The 27,064-nt window shown below is 43.6% G+C and overlaps 1 protein-coding gene across 2 annotated transcripts in view; it reads left to right on the plus strand.

Moving 5' to 3' along the window:
* The first annotated feature begins 2,424 nt into the window (after positions 1 to 2,424).
* The window catches only part of LOC115137555 (uncharacterized), a 33,871-nt gene continuing 9,231 nt past the window's right edge, over positions 2,425 to 27,064 (plus strand). For both annotated transcript variants that reach the window (XM_065024825.1, XM_065024826.1), the window contains exons 1-4: positions 2,425 to 2,883; positions 3,874 to 4,004; positions 13,224 to 13,403; positions 18,144 to 18,302. In XM_065024825.1, the coding sequence (XP_064880897.1) occupies positions 2,601 to 2,883; positions 3,874 to 4,004; positions 13,224 to 13,403; positions 18,144 to 18,302 (753 nt within the window). In that variant the 5' untranslated portion in view covers positions 2,425 to 2,600. The remainder of the gene's footprint in view (positions 2,884 to 3,873; positions 4,005 to 13,223; positions 13,404 to 18,143; positions 18,303 to 27,064) is intronic.

The raw sequence follows: 27,064 nt of genomic DNA on the forward strand, positions 1-27,064 counted from the left end.
CTTGTGTGTGGTTTGCTCTCATGATTTGGTAAATACAGGAAATTTCCACGACAGAGTTCCTGCCTCTAGGAAGGGAGGAGCAAAATGGAGTCGTGGTCAGATTTGCCGAAAGGAGGGTGGGGGAGGGCCTTGTATGCATCGCGGAAGTTAGAGTAGACTACAGTCAATATGCTGATAGAATTTAGGTAGCCTTGTTCTCAAATTTACTTTGTTAAAATTCCCAGCTATAATAAATTCAGCCTCAGGATATATGGTTTCCAGTTTGCATAAAGTCCAGTGAAGTTCCTTAAGGGCCGTTGTGGTATCGGCTTGAGGAGGGATATACACGGCTGTGACAATAATCGAAGAGTATTCCCTTGGGAGATAATATGGTCGGCATTTGATTGTGAGGAATTCTAGGTCAGGTGAACAAAAGGACTTGAGTTCCTGTATGTTGTTACAATTAGACTATGAGCCATTAATCATGAAACATACACCCCCGCCATTCTTCTGTCCTGAGAGATGTTTATTCCAGCCGGCGCAACGCACAACGCACTCCGACAGCATATCCCGAGAGAGCCATGTTTCCGTGAAACAGAGTATGTTACAATCCCTGATGTCTTTCTGAAAAGAAACCCTTGCCCTAATTTTGGCAACCTTATTATCTAGAAACTGGACATTAGCGAGTAACATACTCGGGAGCGGTGGGTGGTGTGCGCATCCGAAGTCTGACAAGAAGACCGCTCCATCTACCTCTTCTCCGGCAGCTATGTTTTGTGTCAGCCTCTGGAATCACTTAAAATGCCCTGGGTGGTACAGACAAAGGTTCTGCTTCGGGAAAGTCGTATTCCTGGTCCTAGTTGACGTTGCTCTGATATCCAATAGTTCTTCCCGGCTGTATGTAATAACACTTAAGATTTTCTGGGCTAACAATGTAAGAAATAATACATTAAAAAAACAATACCGCAAAGTTTCCTAAGGACTAGAAGCGAGGCAGCCGTCTCCGTTGGCGCCATTTGAGTTGGAGGCCATGCACGCCTCCAACTCAATCATCAAGTTTGCAGATGACACAACAGTAGTAGGCTTGATTACCAACAACGAGGAGACACTCAGAGTGTGGTGTCAGGAAAATAAACTCTCACTCAACGTCAACAAAACAAAGGAGATGAAGGTGGACTTCAGGAAATAGCAGAGGGAGCACCCCCCTATCCATATCAATGGGACAGCAGTAGAGAAGGTGGACAGTTTTTAAGTTCCTCTGCGAACACATTACGGACAAACTGAAATGGTCCACCCACACAGACAGTGTGGTGAAGAAGGCGCAATAGCGCCTCTTCAACCTCAGGAGGCTGAAGAAATGTGTCTTGTCACCTAAAACCCTCACAAACTTTTACAGATGCACAATTGAGAGCATCCTGTCGGGCTGGTACGGCATTTGCACTGCCCACAACCGCAAGGCTCTCCAGAGGGTGGTGCAGTCTGCACAACACAACACCGGGAGCAAACTACCTGCCCTCCAGTACACCTACAGCACCCGATGTCACAGGAAGGCCAAAAAGATCATCAAGGACAACAACCACCCGAGCCACTGCCTGTTCACCCTGCTACTATGCAGAAAGTGAGGTCAGTACAGGTGCGGAAAAAGCTGGGACCGAGAGACTGAAAAACAGCTTCTATCAAGGCCATCAGACTGTTAAACAGCCATCACTAGCACATTAGCGGCTGCTGCCTATAGGCATAAACTAGGAATCACTGGCCACTAGTCACTTTAATAATGGCACTTTAATAATGTTCACATATATTGCATTACTCATCTCATATGTATATACTGTATTTTATATCATCTATTGCATTTTGCCTATGCCGCTCTGTCATTGCTCATCCATATATTTACATATTCTTCTTCCATTCCTTTACTTAGATATGTGTATTATGTAGTTGTGGAATTGTTAGATTACATGTTAGATATTACACAGATATGTCTGTGTCTCAGTCACTCTGTAGACTTGTCTTTTGTATGTGATTTGTTGTAGCACTTTTGTTTGTTTAAGATGGAATTTATGAAGGAATAATTTTATTTGGACTAGAAGCACAAACATTTCGCTACACTCGCAATAACATCTGCTAAACATGTATGTGTATGTGACCAATTTTGATTTGAACCGATTTTTTTCGTGAGCTGGTGGTTGGGGGCCAGAACATAATTACAAATCATTTGTATGACGCAAATTGACCACACGAAGCCCAAGCAGATATAATTTTCGACTAAAACAATTATTTAAAACCTTTCTCATAGGATCACGTTTCTATCCATCATGTGTGGAAATACTTGGGAACAGATTTCTTAATGGTACCTTATTAAAAAAAAAAAAAAAACAGCGCTCATACTTTTTTCATTTAGAAACACCCTTTGAGCTATGACGTTACCCAATAACATCCTTTCTCTTCAGTTTAAACGGAAGTGAACAGTGATCAAGAACAATTTCCACGTTAGCGTTAATTAACAACATGGGACGAACAAATATGACAAATTTAGCTGCACAGCATCACATGTAGTCTTTAATTCGCGTTGGAGACAGGACTTGGTTGATAGATGTTATTTAGGTGACGCTGAACTAACAATGGCTAACTGTATGGTTTTTCACACTCAAATAGCCTCCATCATGGAAGTGCTAGCAAATTCAGCCGTGGCAGAGATCTGTAAACTCGTAGACGACGACTATGCAGTGTTTCGTTTGGAAATTTCTCAAAGCCAGAAAGAAAACAGGGGATTGCGTAGGAAACTACAGCTACTTGAACTGAAGGTAGCAAGGGAGCGCGCAGACAGGACAATGCGAGATCGCATCCACGCTAGTCGTCCCAGTAATGTCAAGATCCTAGACCGATACAGAGGAATGGAAAAAGGTATATTTCGCAGAAGGCCAAGGCTGCGCGGCATGTCGCCTTTCATATATAGTTTCGTTCCTGTCGCTCCCGTTCAGATATGTTACATAAAATTGGGTCTTGGTCAGTTTTTGGATAGTATGAAATAATGATTCTGATTACTTAGCTATCTTGCGCAAAAACACTAAAATATTCTAATCAAATTCTTGATTAACTTAATTTCCTATTTTCTCAATTAAAACAATGTGATGAATGGAACATAATATTGTGAACAAAAATATAAACGCAACCATTTCAAATATTTTACTGAGTTACAGTTCATATAAGGAAATCAGTCAATTTGAATAAATAAATTAGGCCCACATCTATAGATTTCACATGGCTGGACAGAGGTGCAGCCATGGCCCACCCACATGGCAGCCAGGCCCAGCCAATCAGAATAAAAAATTTAAAAATCCCCTCAAAAGGGCTTTATTACAGGCAGAAATACTCCTCAATTTCACCAGCTATCCGGGTGGCTGATGTCAGGCAATCCCACAGGTGAAGAAGCTGGATGTGGAGGTCCTAGGCTGGTGTGGTTACACGTGGTCTGCGGTTGTGAGGCCAAATTCTCTAAAACGACTTTGTCCCCAGCATAAGGTGCACCTGTGTAATGATCATGCTTTTTAATCAGCTTCTTGAGATGCCACATCTGTCAGGTGGATGGATTATCTTGGCAAATGAGATATGCTCACTAACGGATGTAAACAAATTTGAGAGAAATATGTTTTTTGTGCATATGAAACATTTCTGGGATATTTTATTTCAGCTCATGAAACATGGGACCAACACTTTACATGTTGCGTTTATATTTTTGTTCAGTGTACATCGATCACTAAATAGCATAGAAAGTTATGAGAAGTGTTACTTTACATCCTTGCTAATTCTAGACAGTGTCAAAAATGTAAATAGTGTACCGTTAAGCATTGACAGTAACTAAACTAACTACCTCTTTTCCCCAATAACTCTCAGGTGAAGGAGATCTCACTGGAGGCCACAGGAGCTTTGTGAAGGCAGCAGGACAAAATACATGGAGAGATGACCAACCAATCACTGTTGATGAGGGGAGCGGAACCTCGACCCAGCACGTTATTGTGATAGAGGTTAGCAGGGGTGTAGTGGAGGCTATACGCCATATGCCCACTTATTTTTCAGTGAGAATTGTGTATACTCATTTGTTAATCCCCACTGATATGTATCAAAGTAGTGTAGTGGAGGTATACGCCGTATCAATTAATAAGGTTGATGAAACAGATCAGAATGTTTAGCTTAAAAAGTTGATAAACTATTATTTCTTCACATTTTGGGTGCAGCAATATTGGCTGATGTTCCAAAATGCAATTTGCGGAAAACTCCTTTCTAAAATGAAAGAGGGGAGGGGAGATCTAAAGATGCAACAACTATCATCGGTTTCTAACATGACAAGGATAATGCCTTGGCTGCTAGACAATGAAAGAAAGAAAGAAAGAACCAATAGAACAGGAGAAAGCATATGTGGAAGCCTTTATAAAATAATTGACTCCACGTTTCTATGGTGGGATTTTTGGCTATGGGCTACTTTGATTCAAGGTTAAACATGTCTCATAATATGAAGTAAAAAGTCCAGGTTTCAAACAATTAAGGAACAGGAAAAATATAGCGACGCTAATGCTGACCTAACCGTACTCTGGTAGATGGAAAGGCTTTCCCAATAACCGTCTCAATTAAATGTTAACTAGCCTACCTTTCAGAATGATATCATGATTATTTCCATCAATCCAGTGGCCATTTTGATTTTAAAACTCCATCTCGTGCAACAGAACAGTGCTGTAGCCAGATATTGGTGGGTGGGCCTGCAGAAATTAGTGTGGGCCCCCCCAAAATAATTATGATTGTGGGGGGTGGCGGCGCATGTACTTTCCTGCATATTTTGCCATGGGGCAAAGAGAAAAATGTGCAGTTTTAAAGCACATTTCCTGCAGTTGAACACATTTTGCTATAGGGCAGAGGGGAAAATGTGCAGTTTTATAGCTCACCCGATTCTATTCTACACATTTTGCCACGAGACTGAGAAAAGTTAGCATTTTAAAGCTAAATAAAACTAAAATATAGGTTTGTTGGTTGATAACAGCATTAGATTATGAGCTGTATTGTTTGATAAATAAAAAAATGAAATAGGCATATATATATAGGCGCATATAGCCATAATAGCACAGTGTGTTGTGCCTCAAAGCAGTCATATTCATCACTTATTGGGGGTGTGGCTTTCAGTTGGTTATTTTTGGCAACCCAGCCTGTGAGAGTGAATGTCATTCCAGTTCATCTGTTCTGTTATATTTGATCAAATCTGACTAACCCAGTGCATTGCGTGCGATGAATTCTATCTGATGGTGTTTGCGTGTTTAAGTAAAAAGATAACTAACCATAAGACCATAAAAATATCAAATAAAAGCCCCACCCATGCGTTCTCCCCTGCTAAAGAAACACTGTTAACCAAACAACAGTGCTTAGGTGCCTGTGCACTTGAATTAAAGGGTAACTACACTAAAACATATTTCTTTTTTCTTCCCAGACCTAAAAAATGTTCTCCTGATGTGGCTTAATCATTGTTATGGATTTACATCCAATTTGTTTTTTTTGTTTTTTTTCATTAAAAACTTGTGACCTTGATAGCAAAAGCCTTAAAAAACATAATAATAAAAGTCTGAAACCTGTGAATGTATGACTCAGTTTAGCCTACTTGCACAGTACAGCTTGTCTGTGAAAGACTAATATGTTATACAGTGCCTTTTTTTTTTTTTTTTTTTTTTTTTTTAAACCTTTATTTAACCAGGCAAGTCAGTTAAGAACACATTCTTATTTTCAATGACGGCCTGGGAACAGTGGGTTAACTGCCTGTTCAGGGGCAGAACGACAGATTTATACCTTTTCAGCTCGGGGGTTTGAACTCACAACCTTCTGGTTACTAGTCCAACGCTCTAACCACTAGGCTACCCTGCCGCCTTGCAAAAGTATTCACCCCCCTTGGCTTTTTTCCTATTTTGTTGCATTATAATCAGCTATTTAAATGTATTTTTATTTGGATTTCATATAATGGACAAATTGGTGAAGTGAAATGAAAAAAATTACTTGTTTCAAAAAATTCAAAAAATAAAAGTAAAAAATACTGAAAAGTGGTGTGGGCATATGTATTCACCCCCTTTGCTATTAATCCCCTAAATAAGATATAATGCAACCAATTACCTTCAGAAGTCAGATAATTAGTTAGATTGCATATAGGTGGACCAAGCAAGTGGCACCACTAGGACCAAGGAGCTCTCCAAACAGGTCAGGGTCAAAGTTGTGGAGAAGTACAGATCAGGGTTGGGTTAAAAAAATATCTGATACTTTGAACATCCCGCGGAGCACCATTTAAATCCATTATTAAAAAATGGAACGAATATGGCACCACAAGAGAGGGCCGCCCACCAAAACTCACGGACCAGGCAAGGAGGGCATTAATCAGAGAGGCAACAAAGAGACCAAAGATAACCCTGAAGGAGCTGCAAAGCTTCACAGCGGAGATTGGAGTATCTGTCCATAGGACCACTTTAAGCCGTTCACTCCACAGAACTGGGCTTTAGGGAAGAGTGACCAGAAAAAGACATGGCAAGCAAACACGTTTGGTGTTTGCCAAAAGGCATGTGGGAGACTCCCCAAACATATGGAAGATGGTACTCTGGTTAGATGAGACTAAAATGTAGCTTTTTGGCCATCAAGGAAAACGCTATGTCTGGCGCAAACCCAACACTTCTCATCACCCCGAGAACATCGGCAGGGACTGGGAAACTGGTCAGAATTGAAGGAATGTTGGCGTGCACTAAATACAGGGAAATTCTTGAGGGAAACCTGTTAGTCTTCCAGAGATATGAGACTGGGACGAAGGTTCACCTTCCTGCAGGACAATGACCCTAAGCATACTGCTAAAGCAACACTCGTGTGATTTAAGGGGAAACATTTAAATGTCTTGGAATGGCCTAGTCAAGCCCAGACCTCAATCCAATTGAGAATCTGTGGTATGACTTAAAGATTGCTGTACACCAGCAGAACCCATCCAACTTGAAGGAGCTGGAGCAGTTTTGCCTTGAATAATGGACAGAAATCCCAGTGGCTAGATGTGCCAAGCTTATAGAGACATACCCCAAGAGACTTGCAGCTGTAATTGCTGCAAAGGGTGGCTCTACAAAGTATTGACTTTGGAAGGGGGGGTGAATAGTTATGCACACTCAAGGTTTCTGATTTTGTTTGTATTTTTTCTTGTTTGTTTTACAATAAAAAATATTTTGCATGTTGTGTAAATCAAATAATATGAACACCCAAAAAAATCTAATTTTATTCCAGGTTGTAAGGCAACAAAATAGGAAAAATGTCAAGGGGGGGTGAATACTTTCGCAAGCCACTGTATATCATTTTAGGTCATTCAGAGTGTACAGTACATTTGGAAAATATTCAGACCCCTTGCCTTTCCACATTTTGTTACATTACAGCCTTATTCTAAAATGGATTAAATAATACCACATACAATACCCCATAATGACAAAGCGAAAACAGGTTTTTAGACATTTTTGCAAATGTATTAAATATTTAAAAAACATACCTTATTTTCATAAGTATTCAGACCCTTTGCTATCAGACTCGAAATTGAGCTCAGGTGCATCCTGTTTCCATTGATCATCCTTGAAATGTATCTACAACTTGATTGGGGTCCACCTGTGGTAAATTCAATTGATTGGACATTATTTGGAAAGGCATACACCTGTCTATGTAAGGTCCCACAGTTGATAGAACATGTTAGAGCAAAAACCAAGCCATGAGGTCGAAGGAATTGTACGTAGAGCTCTGACAGGATTGTGTCGAGGCACCGATCTGGGGAACAGTACCAAAAAAATTCTGTTTCATTGAGGGTCCCCAAGAACACAGTGGCCTCTATAATTAAATGGAAGAAGTTTGGAACCACCAAGACTTCCTAGATCTGGCCATCCGGCCAAACTGAGAAATTGGGGGAGAAAGGCCTTGGTCAGGGACGTGACCAAGAACCCAATGTTCACTCTGTCAGAGCTCCTGAGTTCCTCTGTGGAGATGGGAGAACCTTCCAGAAAGACAACCATCTCTGCAGCACTCCACCAATCAGTCCTTTATGGTAGAGTGGCCAGACGGAAGCCACTCCTCAGTAAAAGGCACATGACAGCCCGCTTGGAGTTTGCCAAAAGGCAATTAAAGGACTCTCAAACCGTGAGAAAGAAGATTCTCTGGTCTGATGAAACCAAGATTGAACTCTTTGGCCTGAATGCCAAGTGTCACATCTACAGGGAAACCTGGCACCTTTGATACGGTGAAGCATGGTGGAGGCAGCATCATGCTGTGGGGATGTTTTTCAGAGGCAGGGACTGGGATACTAGTCATGATTGAGGGAAAGATGACAGAGCAAAGTACAGAGAGATCCTTGATGAAAACCTGCTCTGGACCTCAGACTAGGGCAAAGGTTCATCTTCTAACAATACAACAACGCTAAGCACACAGCCAAGACTGCAGGAGTGGCTTCGGGACAAGTCTCTGAATGTACTTGTGGCCCGGACCTGAACCCGATCTAAAATCTCTTGAGAGACCTGAAAATAGCTGTGCAGCGATGCTCATCATCCAACCTGACAGAGCTTGAGAAGATCTGCAGAAAAGAATGGGAGGAACTCTCCAATTACAGGTGTGCCAAGCTTGTAGTGTCATACCCAAGAAGACTATAGGCTCTAATCGCTGCTAAAGGTTCTTCAACAAAGTACTGAATAAAGGGTTTGAATACTTACAGTACCAGTCAAAAGTTTGGACACACCTACTCATTCAAGTGTTTTTCTTTATTTGTACTATTTTCTACATTGTAGAATATTAGTGAAGACTTCAAAACTATGAAATAACACACATAGAATCCTGTAGTTACCAAAAAAGTGTTAAACAAATTCTTCAAAGTAGCAACCATTTGCCTTGATGACAGCTTTGCCCAAACTTGGCATTCTTTCAACCAGCTTTACCAGGAATGCTTTTCCAACAGTCTTGAAGGAGTTACCACATATGCTGAGCACTTGTTGGCTGCTTTTCCTTCACTCTGCAGTCCAACTCATTCTAAACCATCTCAATTTGGTTGAGGTCAGGTGATTGTGTAGGCTAGGTAACTTATGCAGCACTCATCACTCTTCCTCTTAGTCAAATAGCCCTTACACAGCCTGGTAGTGTGTTGGGTCATTGTCCTGTTGAAAAACAAATTATCGTCCCACTAAGCGCAAACCAGATGGGATTGCATATCGCTGCAGAATTCTGTGGTAGCCATGCTGGTTAAGTCTGCCTTGAATTCTAAATAAATCACAGACAGTGTCACCAGCAAAGCAGCATCACACCTCTTCCTCCATGCTTCACCGTGGGAAGCAACACATGTGGAGATCATCTGTTCGCCTACTCTGCGTCTCACAAAGACACGGCGGTTGGAACCAAAAATCTCAAGTTTGGACTTGTTCGATCAATGGACAGATTTCCACCGGTCTAATGTCCATTTCTCGTGTTTCTTGGCCCAAGCAAGTCTATTCTTAGTTTCCTTTAGGAGTGGTTTCTTTGCAGCATTTATTTGGGTTGCAATCTGAGGTGCAGTTAACTCTAATGAACTTACCCTCTGCGGCAGAGGTAACTCTGGGTCTTCCTTTCCTGTCTCAGTCCTCATGAGATCTTTTTTTTTTTTTTTTGCGACTGCCCTTGAAGAAACTTTCAAATGTTCTGTATTGACTGAACTTCATATATTAACTGTCATTTCTCTTTACTTATTTGAGCTGTTCTTGCCATAATATGGATTTGGTCTTTTACCAAATAGGGCAATCTTCTGTATACCACCCCTACCTTGGCTCAAACTCATTAAAAAGGGAAGAAATTACACAAATTAACTTTTAACAAAGCACACCTGTTAATTTCAATGCATTCCAGGTGACTACCTCATGAAGCTGGTTGAGAGAATGCCAAGTGTGTGCAAAGCTGTCATCAAGGCAAAGGGTGGCTACTTTGAAGAATCTCAAATATAAAATATATTTTGATGTGTTTAACACTTTTTTGGTTACTACATGATACCATATGTGTTATTTCATAGTTTTGATGTCTTCACAATGTAGAAAATAGTAAAAATAAAGAAAAATCCTGGAATGAGTAGGTGTGTCCAAATGTTTGATTGGTACTGTTTGTTTATTTTTATAAATTTGCAAACAATATATTTTTTTGCGGTCATTATAGGGTATTGTGTAAGTTGATGAGGGGGGGAAAAAACATTTCAGAATAAGGCTGTAATGTAACAAAACGTGGAAAAAGTCAAGGTGTCTGAATACTTTCCGAATTCACTGAATGTCACTGTTTTTTATATAATGTTTCACACAGGGCGCCTATCCCCCTGGTGGGCCGTTTTGGGATTTTTCTTTTCAAAATTAGAATGTACCCACTTCTCCAGACACCATTACAGTTAATGAAATGTGGCCCGTCTATTTCAGAAAGGCTCCCCTCGGCTATTCGCTTGCTTACATTTACGTCTTTATTTATCTGCCATGGGGAGCTTGAGAGACCTCCCTACAAGATTGTTATCCAATACGCCATGAAAGTGGTACTTCCAGGTTCCTCGTTTTGTAGGCTAAGACTTTGCTCCAAATTTGCATCTAATTCATTAAAATTTTTCTCCAAATTTGCATCAAATTCATGAAAATGTGCTCATATAAGATATATACTGAACAAAAATATAAACGCATCTTGCAATAGTCTCAAAGATTTTACTGAGTTATTGTTGATATAAGGAAATCAGTCAAATTGCCATTGATAAAATGCAATTGTGTTCATTGTCGTCAGCAAACCACTAGCCCAGACGACGCCATACACGCCGTCTGCCCGGTACAGTTGAAACTGGGATTCATCCGTGAAGAGCACTCTTTTCCAGCGTGGCAGTGGCCATCAAAGTTACGCATTTGCCCACTGAAGTCGGTTACAACGCCGAACTGCAGTCAGGCCAAGACCCTACTGATGATGAAGAGCACACAGATGAGCTTCCCTGAGACCGTTTCTGACAGTTTGTACAGAAATTGGTTGTGCAAACCCACAGTTTCATCAGCTGTCTGGGTTGCTGGTCTCAGACGATCCCGCAGGTGAAGAAGCCGGATGTGTAGGTCCTGGGCTGGTGTTGTGTGAGAGCAAAATTACAATATTATGTTATAATACTGTTACTGCATCAAATGGTTGTTTTATGGAATAGAATAGGGGTTCTTAGAACACTCATCTGTGTGTGTTCTACAGAGTTGGGCCTTTGGCGCTTAATGCTGACACTGGATTTACGATGCCTTTGGTGATAAGACCTTATGACCCCATTCCATAGCATGAGTTGGCGTTTGTGTACTGGGAGGTACCAGGGTGGAGATGACGAGTATGGATAATGACTCTGTTCTCATTGTGTGGAAAACAATCTTTACAGCAGATACTGTCTGCTGTGAATGATTAATTTCCTTTGTACGAATCCTAACCTTGTGACCCATTCCACACTTCTGTTGTTTGTCATGTAGACTAAGAGGGTGTATCTTTGCTATAAAAGGTATTTGTATTCTTTGTGTTGGGGCTCTCAACGCAACAGTCGAGTGTTGTGTCGACCAGCCATAGTTATTGCAGAGCACTCACATCATTCACTAGTGTGTGGTGTGACATGCTTTCCTTATTAATATGTGAATAAAGATTTAGTTTAAGTATAACTTTGACTTGTGTGATAATTTGATGATTTGATGATTTGTCTCTCCTCATTTGATAATAAAGAAATAACCACCACAGTGGTTGCACGTGGTCTGCAGTTGTGAGGCCGGTTTCAAAATTCTCTAAAATGACGTTGGAGGCGGCTTATGGTGGAGAAATTAACATTACATTCTCTGGCAACAGCTCTGCTGGATATTGTTGCAGTCAGCATGCCAATTGAACCCTTCCTCAACTTGAGACATCTTTGATATTATGTTGTGTGACAAAACTGCACATTTTTAGAGCACCCTTTATTGTCTCCAGCACAAGATGCACCTGTATAATGATCATGCAATTTAATCAGCTTCTTGATATGCCGCACCTGTTAGGTGGCTGGATTATCTTGGCAAAGGAGAAATGCTCACTAGCAGGGATGTAATAAAACATTTGAGAGAAATAAACTTTTTGTGCATATGAAAGATTTCTGGGATCTTTTTTTTCAGGTCATGAACCATGGGACCAACACTTTACATGTTGTGTTTACATTTTTGTTCAGTATATATTAAAATGTTTTCAGGTAGTGCAATGTCCCTCAAAATGGTTTTATTAAATTAATAATGATCCAGGTTCTTCCACCATGTTCAGAATACATTTTGAGAATATATGGAAAACTAGTTTTTTAAATTACTATTATAGGCATTATTTTATAGGCGACCTTAAGTAAGAATATTGATTAATGGACCCCCATGGGTCATGAAATGTGGTTTAACCAATTCATGTTGCCTACTATAGTGCGTTGTCAACAATTCAATCATATTTTTCAGCAACATTTTTAATAAAAATATAATGTATACCAATCTCAGGCCACCGTACTTTTTACTGACATATCAACCACAAAACAAAATGTTTTGCTTGTTAGCTTTTTTACATTTTAACTATTTATTTTCATATTCCTACTCTTCAAGGTATCTACTAACATGAATGGAACAATATTAATCCCTCACAAATGTAATTCCTGCCTTAATCCCATATCTTTGGTGACTCATATTTTGTTTTCTTACAGCCCTCTGAGTGGGCAAAGTTAATGCCACAACACGGAACTGTAGCAACCCAAAATTATACAAATGATGTAAATTGATGCTGGGGGAGTTGACCAATAAAGTTCTAGTGAAGATTTAATTCAAATCCAGCTAAATCCATTGTCAAAACATGCTCTACCAGCCGGTTGAGAATAGGGTTAAGGGGTTAAAAAGTACTGGTTGTAACTAACAGGTTTTTATCGTCCTCAAACTCGAGCAACCATGCTAACAAGGGTGCTGAGTTGTCGTTAAATTAGACTTTTCTAACTTTCGCCGATGTGTCTTACTTCTTGACCGTCAAATATTTGTATAAAAAACATTGGGTATGAGCAAATGAAATATACAAATCTAATTGTATATATTATGACCGCATTTTCATGAATTTGATAGTATAAGCTTGATTGCCTTTCAAGAACCGTACGGGACTCGACCAGGAAGTAGGCGGGACATTCATAGGGTATTCAACTCATGTACCGATAATAACCTCCTCTCTTCTTGTGTCAGTCTGCAGATGCAGAGGCTGCAGGTCCTGGGGTCAAGCAGGAGAGGTCTGAAGGAGAGGAGGACCCACGTCACAGCAGAAACATCCAGGTGGAAGCAGCAACTGAAGTGGCGCCCCCTGTAGCCACGGAGGACCCCACCACCGCTCCAGCGCAGCCCAGGATCAGACACAGCATCACGGAGGTCAGTGGAACGCAGAACGCCGCCCTCAAGTCAGAGACAGACACCGAGACTTTAGCGGGGCTGGAATCACTGAGCTGTGCTCCTGCTCCCCGCTCAGAGTATATACTTTATGGTAACCCAAGCCCGAGGACGGTTCTGTCCCATCAGGACTCAGGTGACGTGTCACAGACTGGCAATGATCCGTCCTGTTCATACGCTACAGAGATGTTACCTGGTGACATGCCTTTGGGCTTAGATACACCGACTAATCCAATGAAAGGTGACTGGCACAGGTACAGTAGTAGTGTAAACTCTGAAGGGTGCCTAGATAAGAAAGGGGAGGGTCTGGTCGTAGATGAAGTGACTGTGAAAGTGGAGAGCGACGTTTCTCTGTCATGGAATGCAGATGAAACTCACTTAGGAGAAGGACACTCGCAGGGTAACACCAGTGACTTCTTTGACTACAGGGAAAGCTTAGAGACAAATCTAAATGTCGCAACCCACTCCCCTTTACACGCGTTCAGAGAACGCGACCCAGTGTCCACGTCGATAGAGCCTTCCGATTCACACGTTCGTGTCCTTTTTGATCAGCTATTGAACTCAAATGACAGGGCTAAAGCCCAGGCTCGCGGAGGGGGAGCAACATCAGGCAATAGTAAAGAGAAACGGTTCCTCTGCATGTTCTGTCACAAAGGCTTCAGCTGCCTCCAGAATGTGGAGATCCATCAGAGGGTTCACACAGGGGAGAAACCCTTCAGCTGTACCCAGTGTGAGAAGAGGTTCTCCCACCAGCACCACCTGAAAAGGCATCAGAGAGTCCACACAGGGGAGAAACCCTACAGCTGCCCACAGTGTGAGAAGAGGTTCTCTCGCCAGGACCAGCTGAAGATGCACCTGAAGGTCCACACTGGAGAGAAGCCATTCGGCTGTATGCATTGCGGGAAGAGTTTTTCAGAGAGGAGATGCCTCAGGATACACCAGCAGAAAAACCATCCCACTCTGTAATATAGAAAGTAACCATTCCACTCAATAGCTTCTGATGTTTAGATCAAAACCTGCATTAAAGACAAAGATTAATTTTGTTTGTTGTCAGCTGAAAAGACCCATAGATGCATGGAATAACAAGAGTTTCGGTGTTGAAACAGATTTCAGTGTGGAAATTTCCTGGGTAGAACACATTGTGTGATATATAAGGCATATATACGCCTAATGAGTGTCTTACATATTGTGTTTGTACTGTGTAGGCTATATGATGTTCACAAATGCCTATTTCATAACTTCCATTGAACTACTTTATTTTTTAAATTAATACTGTTTATCAAGTTCACAATGATTTTTTTGTTGTTGAGACGTGTAATGTGAGGTTTTCATATGGTGTGATTAACACTTATGTTTAATAAACACAACATAGAATGAAAAGTCCCAAGACTTTCATTGAGACTCTCTATAGTATACATCTGATCTCACCCTACTCTGCATACACACAACAGTGCATTATAACCAATATACATTTTAAATATAAATAAATACGTTACCAACACACAAACACCCACTATACAGTCGTGGCCAAAAGTTTTGAGAATGACACAAATATGAATTTTCACAAAGTCAACTGCCTAAGATTGTATGATGGCAATTTGCATATACTCCAGAATGTTATGAAGAGTGATCAGATGTATTAGAATTAATTGAAAAGTCCCTCTTTGCCATGCAAATGAACTGAATCCCCACTGCATTTCAGCCCTGCCACAAAAGGACCAGCTGACATCATATCAGTGATTCTCTCGTCCTCGTGAGTGTGGACGAGGACAAGGCTGGAGATTACATTTACATTTAATCACTCTGTCATGCTGATTGAGTTCGAATAACAGACTGGAAGCTTCAAAAGGAGGGTGGTGCTTGGAATCATTGTTCTTCCTCTGTCAACCATGGTTACCTGCAAGGAAACACGTGCCGTCATCATTGCTTTGCACAATAAGGGCTTCAGAGGCAAGGATATTGCTGCCAGTAAGATTGCACCTAAATCAACCATTTATCTGATAATCAAGAACTTCAAGGAGAGCGGTTCAATTGTTGTGAAGAAGGCTTCAGGGTGCCGAAGAAAGTCCAGCAAGCTCCAGGACCGTCTCCTAAAGTTGATTCAGCTGTGGGATCGGGGCACCACCAGTACAGAGCTTGCTCAGGAATGGCGGCAGGCAGGTGTGAGTGCATCTGCACACACAGTGAGGCGAAGACTTTTGGAGGATGGCCTGGTGTCAAGAAGGGCAGCAAAGAAGCAACTTCTCTCCAGGAAAAACATCAGGGACAGACTGATATTCTGCAAAAGGTACAGGGATTGGACTGCTGAGGACTGGGGTAAAGTCATTTTCTCTGATGAATCCCCTTTCCAATTGTTTGGGACATCCGGAAAAAAGCTTGTCCTGAGAAGACAAGGTGAGCACTACCATCAGTCCTGTGTCATGCCAACAGTAAAGCATCCTGAGACCATTCATGTGTGGGGTTGCTTCTCATCCAAGGGAGTGGGCTTACTCACAATTTTGCCTTACACCACACCATTAATAAAGAATGGTACCAACACATCCTCTGAGAGCAACTTCTCCCAACCATCCAGGAACAGTTTGATGACGAACAATGCCTTTTCCAGCATGATGGAGCACCTTGCCATAAGGCAAAAGGGATAACTAAGTGGCTCGGGGAACAAAACGTTGATATTTTGGGTCCATGGCCAGGAAACTCCCCAGACCTTAATCCCATTGAGAACTTTTGGTCAATCCTCAAGAGGCGGTGGACAAACAAAAACACACAAATTCTGACAAACTCCAAGCATTGATTATGCAAGAATGGATTGCCATCAGTTAGGATGTGGCCCAGAAGTTAATTGACAGCATGCCAGGGCGGATAGCAGAGGTCTTGCAAATATTGACTCTTTGCATCAACTTCATGTAATTGTCAATAAAAGCCTTTGACACGTATGAAATACTTGTAATTATACTTCAATATTCCATAGTAACATCTGACAAAAATATCTAAAGACACTGAAGCAGGAAACTTTGTGGAAATCAATATTTGTGTCATTCTCAAAACTTTTGGCCACAACTGTACACATCAAAATAGTTTAGTCAGGTTTGTCTGATGACTTATCATAGCACAATCATATTTAACCACAATATCATATTTACAGTGCCCTTAGAAAGTATTCATACCCCGTGATATATTCCACATTTTGTGTTACAGCCTGAATTCGAAAAAGGGTTTAAATTATTTTTTTTCCTCACCCGTCTACACACAATATCCTAATAATGACAAAGTGAAATGTTTTTTTATAAATGTTTGCTAATTTATTGAAAATTAAACACAAATATCTCATTTACATAAGTATTCACACCCCTTATCAATACTTTGTAGAAGCGGTTACAGCTGTGAGTCTTTCTGGGTAAGTCTCTTAGAGCTTTTCACACTTGGATTTTGCAACATTTTCCAATTATTATTTTCAAAATTCTTCAAACTGTGTCAAATTGGTTGTTGATCTCTGTTAGACAACCATTTTCAGGTCTTGCCATAGATGTTTAAGTAGATTTATGTCAAAGCTGTAACTCAGCCACTCAGGAACATTCACTGTCTTGGTGAGCAACTCCAGTGTAGATTTGGCCTTGTGTTTTAGGTTATTGTCCTGCTGAAAGGTCAATTCATCTCCCAGTGTCTGGTGGAAAGCAGACTGAACAAGGTTTTCCACTAGGGTTGTGCTTAACTCCATTCAATACATTTTTTTATCCTAAAAAAACTACCCAGTCCTTAACAATTATAAGCATACCCATAGCACGATGCAGCCAACACTATGCTTGAAAATATGGAGAGTGATACTCTGTTATTTTGGATTTGACCAAAACATAACACTTTGTACTCAGGACAGAAAGTTAATTGCTATTTGTATTCCGTACAGTCTTCCTTCTTTTCACTCTGTTAATTAGCGTAGTATTGTGGAGTATCTACAATATTGTTGATCCATCCTCAGTTTGCTCCTATCACAGCCATTAAACTTCAACTCTTTTAAAGTCACTATGGTGAAATCCTGAGCTGTTTCCTTCCTCTCCGGCAACTGAGTTAGGAAGAACTCCTGTATCTTTGTAGTAACTGCATGTATTGATACACCATCCAAAGTGTAATTAACAACTTCACCATGCTCAAAAAGATATTAAATCTCTACCAATAGGTGCTCTTTTTTGCGAGGCATTGGAAAACCTCCTTGGTCTTTGTGGTTGAATCTGTGTTTGAAATTCACTGCTCGACTGAGGGACCTTACAGATAATTGAATGTGTGAGGTACAGAGATGAGGTATCAAATTTCATGTTAAACTCTATTATTGCAGACGGAGTGGGTCCATGCAACACATTATGTGACTTGTTAAGCAAATTGTTACTCCTGAACTTATTTAGGCTTGCCATAACAAATAGATTGAATAGTTATTGATTCAAGACATTTCAGCCTTTAATTTTTAATTAATCTGTAAACATTCCCAAAAACATTATTCCACTTTAACATTATGGGGTATTGTGTGTAGGCCAGTGACAACCAATCTAAATTTAATCAATTTCAAATGCAGGCTGTAAAACAACAACGTTTGAAAAAGTAATGGAGTGTGAATACTTTCTGAACAATAAAGTAATTCTGTAACTACAATATAGGACTCAAACGTAGGTACGTATGTACTTACCTGAGGGAGTGTATGCCTGTGTAATAATCTGTATCACCTGTCTCTTTCAGGAGGAGGAGGGTCCAGAGGTGCTCCTGGTGAAGGAGGAGGGGTGTGAGGAGGGTCTGGGGAACCCTGAGTGGACCATGGTCATGGAGGACAACCAGACTACACCTGAACCAACTGAGGAACCAGCTGAGCAGCACAGGACCACACACAGTCTCACTGAGGTGAGCCCACTGTGAACTGTCTTTATGGTATTAGGTCCATATCAGTGGTGGTCAGTGGTTTTGATGATGAGGGAGGACGATATTTTTTCATGAGCACCCAGTTCAATGTAACATCGATAGGTTTAGGCTACTACGTGATGCAAAAATTCCCCCTATACCCATCATGAGGTTGTTTCAACCTAGCCTATGAATTGAAGTTTACAACGTAGCCGCACACAGGTCGAGAGAAAATATTGAAGTGACAGACAGTGACACATCTAGCTGATCTTGGGTGTAATCATAAGTCCAACAATTGCAAATGAGAGTTTCTATTGGACAAATTCAGGTATGTTTATTCCTGTTTTTTTTCACTTTCATAGCAGCCACGTTGTATTCCTTCTCGCATCTACAGTGGGGCAAAAAAGTATTTAGTCAGCCACTAATTGTGAAAGTTCTCCCACTTAAAAATATGAGAGAGGCCTGTAATTTTCATCATAGGTACACTTCAACTATGACAGACAAAATGAGAAGAAAAAAAATCCAGAAAATCACATTGTAGGATTTTTAATGAATTTATTTGCAAATTATGGTGGAAAATAAGTATTTGGTCAATAACAAAAGTTTATCTCAATACTTTGTTATATGCCCTTTGTTGGCAGAGGTCAAACGTTTTCTGTAAGTCTTCACAGGGTTTTCACACACTGTTGCTGGTATTTTGGCCCATTCCTCCATGCAGATCTCCTCTAGAGCAGTGATGTTTTGGGGCTGTTGCTGGGCAACACAGACTTTCAACTCCCTCCAAAGATTTTCTATGGTGTTGAGATCTGGAGACTGGCTAGGCCACTCCAGGACCTTGAAATGCTTCTTACGAAGCCACTCCTTCGTTGCCCGGGCGGTGTGTTTGGGATCATTGTCATGCTGAAAGACCCAGCCACGTTTCATCTTCAATGCCCTTGCTGATGGAAGGAGGTTTTCACTCAAAATCTCACAATACATGGCCCCATTCATTATTTCCTTTAAAAGGATCAGTCGTCCTGGTCCCTTTGCAGAAAAACAGCCCCAAAGCATGATGTTTCCACCCCCATGCTTCACAGTAGGTATGGTGTTCTTTGGATGCAATTCAGCATTCTTTGTCCTCCAAACACGACACGACGAGTTGAGTTTTTACCAAAAAGTTATATGGGGCGGCAGGGTAGCCTAGTGTTTAGAGCGGTGGACTAGTAACCGGAATGTTGCAAGTTCAAACCCCCGAGCTGACAAGGTACAAATCTGTCGTTCTGCCCCTGAACAGGCAGTTAACCCACTGTTCCTAGGCCATCATTGAAAATAAGAATTTGTTCTTAACTGACTTGCCTAGTTAAATATTTTTATTTTACCTTTATTTTGGTTTCATCTGACCATATGACATTCTCCCAATCTTCTTATGGATCATCCAAATGCTCTCTAGCATACTTCAGACGGGCCTGGACATATACTGGCTTAAGCAGGGGGGACACGTCTGGCACTGCAGGATTTGAGTCCCTGGCGGCGTAGTGTGTTACTGATGGTAGGCGTTGTTACTTTGGTCCCAGCTCTCTGTAGGTCATTCACTAGGTCCCCCCGTGTGGTTCTGGGATTTTTTTCTCACCGTTTCTTGTGATCATTTTGACCCCACGGGGTGAGATCTTGCGTGGAGACCCAGATCGAGGGAGATTATCAGTGGTCTTGTATGTCTTTCATTTCCTAATAATTGCTCCCACAGTTGATTTCTTCAAACTAAGCTGCGTACCTATTGCAGATTCAGTCTTCCCAGCCTGGTGCAGGTCTACAATTTTGTTTCTGGTGTCCTTTGACAGCTCTATCGTCTTGGCCATAGTGGAGTTTGGAGTGTGACTGTTTGAGGTTGTGGACAGGTGTCTTTTATACTGATAACAAGTTCAAACAGGTGCCATTAATACAGGTAACGAGAGGACAGAGGAGCCTCTTAAAGAAGAAGTTACAGGTCTGTGAGAGCCAGAACTCTTGCTTGTTTGAAGGTGACCAAATACTTATTTTCCACCATATTTTGCAAATAAATTCATAAAAAATCCTACAATGTGATTTTCTGGATGTTTTTTCTCATTTTGTCTGTCATAGTTGAAGTGTACCTATGGTGAAAATTACAGGCCTCTCTCATCTTTTTAAGTGGGAGAACTTGCATAATTGGTGGCTGACTAAATACTTTTTTACCCCACTGTATGCGTTCTCCTCTCACCCTTTCCCTTTGTTTGTGTATAGTCAGTAAGCAGTTTAGCAGTTACACCAGAGACCCGGGTGGCAATGGATTAATAAAAACAAAAACTTACCTCACCAAGGCATTCTCCAAGGCATTCTATGTGGATCACCAAACATTTATGTAAAAAATACAACGATAAAGCCTTGCGTGCATATTTTTTCAAATTTGTTTCGCTGTTGGTAGTAGGTGCACTTTATTCAGCAGCCCTTGTGCCAGAAAGGCAAAGTGTTTCCATTTTGAACCATTACATGTGTCTGAAGGTAGATTAAAACAAGTGCACCTATAGGCTTACCGCGGGCCAATCAGATAGCTCAGATCAGCGTGTTTGCACAGTTTCTTCGAGCCATAGACTGTAAAAAGAAACGTTGAACGCACAGCAAAGTTGATACTGTGAGGTTTTCAAAACATTTACATTACATTTACATTACATTTAAGTCATTTAGCAGACGCTCTTATCCAGAGCGACTTACAAATTGGTGCATTCACCTTATGACATCCAGTGGAACAGTAGTGCATCTAAATCTTTTAAGGGGGGGGGGGGGGTGAGAGGGATTACTTTATCCTATCCTAGGTATTCCTTAAAGAGGTGGGGTTTCAGGTGTCCCCGGAAGGTGGTGATTGACTCCGCTGTCCTGGTGTCGTGAGGGAGTTTGTTCCACCATTGGGGGGCCAGAGCAGCGAACAGTTTTGACTGGGCTGAGTGGGAACTGTACTTCCTCAGTGGTAGGGAGGCGAGCAGGCCAGAGGTGGATGAACGCAGTGCCCTTGTTTGGGTGTAGGGCCTGATCAGAGCCTGGAGGTACTGAGGTGCCGTTCCCCTCACAGCTCCGTAGGCAAGCACCATGGTCTTGTAGCGGATGCGAGCTTCAACTGGAAGCCAGCGGAGGAGCGGGGTGACGTGAGAGAACTTGGGAAGGTTGAACACCAGACGGGCTGCGGCGTTCTGGATGAGTTGTAGGGGTTTAATGGCACAGGCAGGGAGCCCAGCCAACAGCGAGTTGCAGTAATCCAGACGGGAGATGACAAGTGCCTGGATTAGGACCTGCGCCGCTTCCTGTGTGAGGCAGGGTCGTACTCTGCGGATGTTGTAGAGCATGAACCTACAGGAACGGGCCACCGCCTTGATGTTAGTTGAGAACGACAGGGTGTTGTCCAGGATCACGCCAAGGTTCTTAGCGCTCTGGGAGGAGGACACAATGGAGTTGTCAACCGTGATGGCGAGATCATGGAACGGGCAGTCCTTCCCGGGAGGAAGAGCAGCTCCGTCTTGCCGAGGTTCAGCTTGAGGTGGTGATCCGTCATCCACACTGATATGTCTGCCAGACATGCAGAGATGCGATTCGCCACCTGGTCATCAGAAGGGGGAAAGGAGAAGATTAATTGTGTGTCGTCTGCATAGCAATGATAGGAGAGACCATGTGAGGTTATGACAGAGCCAAGTGACTTGGTGTATAGCGAGAATAGGAGAGGGCCTAGAACAGAGCCCTGGGGGACACCAGTGGTGAGAGCACGTGGTGTGGAGACGGATTCTCGCCACGCCACCTGGTAGGAGCGACCTGTCAGGTAGGACGCAATCCAAGCGTGGGCCGCGCCGGAGATGCCCAACTCGGAGAGGGTGGAGAGGAGGATCTGATGGTTCACAGTATCGAAGGCAGCCGATAGGTCTAGAAGGATGAGAGCAGAGGAGAGAGAGTTAGCTTTAGCAGTGCGGAGCGCCTCCGTGATACAGAGAAGAGCAGTCTCAGTTGAATGACTAGTCTTGAAACCTGACTGATATGGATCAAAAAGGTCATTCTGAGAGAGATAGCGGGAGAGCTGGCCAAGGACGGCACGTTCAAGAGTTTTGGAGAGAAAAGAAAGAAGGGATACTGGTCTGTAGTTGTTGACATCGGAGGGATCGAGTGTAGGTTTTTTCAGAAGGGGTGCAACTCTCGCTCTCTTGAAGACGGAAGGGACGTAGCCAGCGGTCAGGGATGAGTTGATGAGCGAGGTGAGGTAAGGGAGAAGGTCTCCGGAAATGGTCTGGAGAAGAGAGGAGGGGATAGGGTCAAGCGGGCAGGTTGTTGGGCGGCCGGCCGTCACAAGACGCGAGATTTCATCTGGAGAGAGAGGGGAGAAAGAGGTCAGAGCACAGGGTAGGGCAGTGTGAGCAGAACCAGCGGTGTCGTTTGACTTAGCAAACGAGGATCGGATGTCGTCGACCTTCTTTTCAAAATGGTTGACGAAGTCATCTGCAGAGAGGGAGGAGGGGGAGGATTCAGGAGGGAGGAGAAGGTGGCAAAGAGCTTCCTAGGGTTAGAGGCAGATGCTTGGAATTTAGAGTGGTAGAAAGTGGCTTTAGCAGCAGAGAGAGAAGAGGAAAATGTAGAGAGGAGGGAGTGAAAGGATGCCAGGTCCGCAGGGAGGCGAGTTTTCCTCCATTTCCCTGTTCTGTGAGCTCGCAATGAGTCGTCGAGCCACGGAGCGGGAGGGGAGGACCGAGCCGGCCTGGAGGATAGGGGACATAGAGAGTCAAAGGATGCAGAAAGGGAGGAGAGGAGGGTTGAGGAGGCAGAATCAGGAGATAGGTTGGAGAAGGTTTGAGCAGAGGGAAGAGGAGAGAGTAGCGGGGGAGAGAGAGCGAAGGTTGGGACGGCGCGATACCATCCGAGTAGGGGCAGTGTGGGAAGTGTTGGATGAGAGCGAGAGGGAAAAGGATACAAGGTAGTGGTCGGAGACTTGGAGGGGAGTTGCAATGAGGTTAGTGGAAGAACAGCATCTAGTAAAGATGAGGTCGAGCGTATTTCCTGCCTTGTGAGTAGGGGGGGAAGGTGAGAGGGTGAGGTCAAAAGAGGAGAGGAGTGGAAAGAAGGAGGCAGAGAGGAATGAGTCAAAGGTAGACGTGGGGAGGTTAAAGTCGCCCAGAACTGTGAGAGGTGAGCCGTCCTCAGGAAAGGAGCTTATCAAGGCATCAAGCTCATTGATGAACTCTCCGAGGGAACCTGGAGGGCGATAAATGATAAGGATGTTAAGCTTGAAAGGGCTGGTAACTGTGACAGCATGGAATTCAAAGGAGGCGATAGACAGATGGGTAAGGGGAGAAAGAGAGAATGACCACTTGGGAGAGATGAGGATCCCGGTGCCACCACCCCGCTGACCAGAAGCTCTCGGGTGTGCGAGAACACGTGGGCAGACGAAGAGAGAGCAGTAGGAGTAGCAGTGTTGTCTGTGGTGATCCATGTTTCCGTCAGTGCCAAGAAGTCGAGGGACTGAGGGAGGCATAGGCTGAGATGAACTCTGCCTTGTTGGCCGCAGATCGGCAGTTCCAGAGGTTACCGGAGACCTGGAACTCCACGTGGGTCGTGTGCGCTGGGACCACCAGATTAGGTGGCCGCGGCCACGCGGTGTGGAGCGTTTGTATGGTCTGTGCAGAGAGGAGAGAACAGGGATAGACAGACACATAGTTGACAGGCTACACAAGAGGCTACGCTAATGCAAAGGAGATTGGAATGACAAGTGGACTACACGTCTCGAGTGTTCAGAAAGTTAAGCTTACGTAGCAAGAATCTTATTGACTAAAATGATTAAAATGATACAGTACTGCTGAAGTAGGCTAGCTGGCAGAGGCTGCGTTGTTGACTATGTAGGCTAGCTGGCAGTGGCTGCGTTGTTGACACTACACTAATCAAGTCGTTCCGTTGAGTGTAATAGTTTCTACTGTGCTGCTATTCGGGGCTAGCTGGCTAGCTAGCAGTGTTGATTACGTTACGTTGCGTTAAAAGAACGACAATAGCTGGCTAGCTAACCTAGGAAATCGCTCTAGACTACACAATTATCTTTGATACAAAGACGGCTATGTAGCTAGCTATGTAGCTAGCTACGATCAAACAAATCAAGCCGTTGTACTGTAATGAAATGAAATGAAAAATGTGATACTACCTGTGGAGCGAAGCGAAATGCGACCGGGTTGTTGAGTGCGGAAGTTCTGTTCGGTAGACGTTGGCTAGCTGTTGGCTAGCTAGCAGTGTCTCCTACGTTAAGGACGACAAATAGCTGGCTAGCTAACCTCGGTAAATTAAGATAATCACTCTAAAACTACACACTCTAAACTACACAATTATCTTGGATACGAAGACAGCAAAGACAACTATGTAGCTAGCTAACACTACACTAATCAAGTCGTTCAGTTGAGTGTAATAGTTGTGCTGCTAATCGGTAGACGGTGGACTCGCCTCCCTGCGGACCTGACATCCTTTCACTCCCTCCTCTCTACATTTTCCTCTTCTCTCTCTGCTGCTAAAGCCACTTTCTACCACTCTAAATTCCAAGCATCTGCCTCTAACCCTAGGAAGCTCTTTGCAACCTTCTCCTCCCTCCTGAATCCTCCTCCCCCCCCCCCCTCCTCCCTCTCTGCAGATGACTTCGTCAACCATTTTGAAAAGAAGGTCGACGACATCCGATCCTCGTTTGCTAAGTCAAACGACACCGCTGGTTCTGCTCACACTGCCCTACCCTGTGCTCTGACCTCTTTCTCCCTCTCTCTCCAGATGAAATCTCGCGTCTTGTGACGGCCGGCCGCCCTACAACCTGCCCGCTTGACCCTATCCCCTCCTCTCTTCTCCAGACCATTTCCGGAGACCTCCTCCCTTACCTCACCTCGCTCATCAACTCATCCCTGACCGCTGGCTACGTCCCTTCCGTCTTCAAGAGAGCGAGAGTTGCACCCCTTCTGAAAAAACCTACACTCGATCCCTCCGATGTCAACAACTACAGACCAGTATCCCTTCTTTCTTTTCTCTCCAAAACTCTTGAACGTGCCGTCCTTGGCCAGCTCTCCCGCTATCTCTCTCAGAATGACCTTCTTGATCCAAATCAGTCAGGTTTCAAGACTAGTCATTCAACTGAGACTGCTCTTCTCTGTATCACGGAGGCGCTCCGCACTGCTAAAGCTAACTCTCTCTCCTCTGCTCTCATCCTTCTAGACCTATCGGCTGCCTTCGATACTGTGAACCATCAGATCCTCCTCTCCACCCTCTCCGAGTTGGGCATCTCCGGCGCGGCCCACGCTTGATTGCGTCCTACCTGACAGGTCGCTCCTACCAGGTGGCGTGGCGAGAATCCGTCTCCACACCACGTGCTCTCACCACTGGTGTCCCCCAGGGCTCTGTTCTAGGCCCTCTCCTATTCTCGCTATACACCAAGTCACTTGGCTCTGTCATAACCTCACATGGTCTCTCCTATCATTGCTATGCAGACGACACACAATTAATCTTCTCCTTTCCCCTTCTGATGACCAGGTGGCGAATCGCATCTCTGCATGTCTGGCAGACATATCCGTGTGGATGACGGATCACCACCTCAAGCTGAACCTCGGCAAGACGGAGCTGCTCTTCCTCCCGGGAAGGACTGCCCGTTCCATGATCTCGCCATCACGGTTGACAACTCCATTGTGTCCTCCTCCCAGAGCGCTAAGAACCTTGGCGTGATCCTGGACAACACCCTGTCGTTCTCAACTAACATCAAGGCGGTGGCCCGTTCCTGTAGGTTCATGCTCTACAACATCCGCAGAGTACGACCCTGCCTCACACAGGAAGCGGCGCAGGTCCTAATCCAGGCACTTGTCATCTCCCGTCTGGATTACTGCAACTCGCTGTTGGCTGGGCTCCCTGCCTGTGCCATTAAACCCCTACAACTCATCCAGAACGCCGCAGCCCGTCTGGTGTTCAACCTTCCCAAGTTCTCTCACGTCACCCCGCTCCTCCGCTCCCTCCACTGGCTTCCAGTTGAAGCTCGCATCCGCTACAAGACCATGGTGCTTGCCTACGGAGCTGTGAGGGGAACGGCACCTCAGTACCTCCAGGCTCTGATCAGGCCCTACACCCAAACAAGGGCACTGCGTTCATCCACCTCTGGCCTGCTCGCCTCCCTACCACTGAGGAAGTACAGTTCCCGCTCAGCCCAGTCAAAACTGTTCGCTGCTCTGGCCCCCAATGGTGGAACAAACTCCCTCACGACGCCAGGACAGCGGAGTCAATCACCACCTTCCGGAGACACCTGAAACCCCACCTCTTTAAGGAATACCTAGGATAGGATAAAGTAATCCCTCTCACCCCCCCTCCCCCTGAAAAGATTTAGATGCACTACTGTTCCACTGGAGGTCATAAGGTGAATGCACCAATTTGTAAGTCGCTCTGGATAAGAGCGTCTGCTAAATGACTTAAATGTAAATGTAAATGGCTAGCTGCAGGGCAGATAGCAGTGTAGACTGCGTTAGGACGACGAAATACGATAATTACGCAATTATCTATGATACAAAGACGGCTATGTAGCTAGCTAAGAAGAAATTGCTAAGATTAGACAAATCAAACCGTTGTACTATAATGAAATGTAATGAAATGTAATACTACCTGCGGACCGAGTGCGGATGCGACCGCTCGCTCCAACCCGGAAGTTACCCCAAAACGTTTAAAACCACGACTACAGACCCAATGGATACAGAAAATAGCTACTGTTTTTATGAGTAAGTTCATGTTTAAGTTATTCAGCGCTG

This window comes from Oncorhynchus nerka, linkage group LG11 (genome assembly GCF_034236695.1).
Source record: "Oncorhynchus nerka isolate Pitt River linkage group LG11, Oner_Uvic_2.0, whole genome shotgun sequence".
Lineage (NCBI taxonomy): Eukaryota > Metazoa > Chordata > Actinopteri > Salmoniformes > Salmonidae > Oncorhynchus > Oncorhynchus nerka.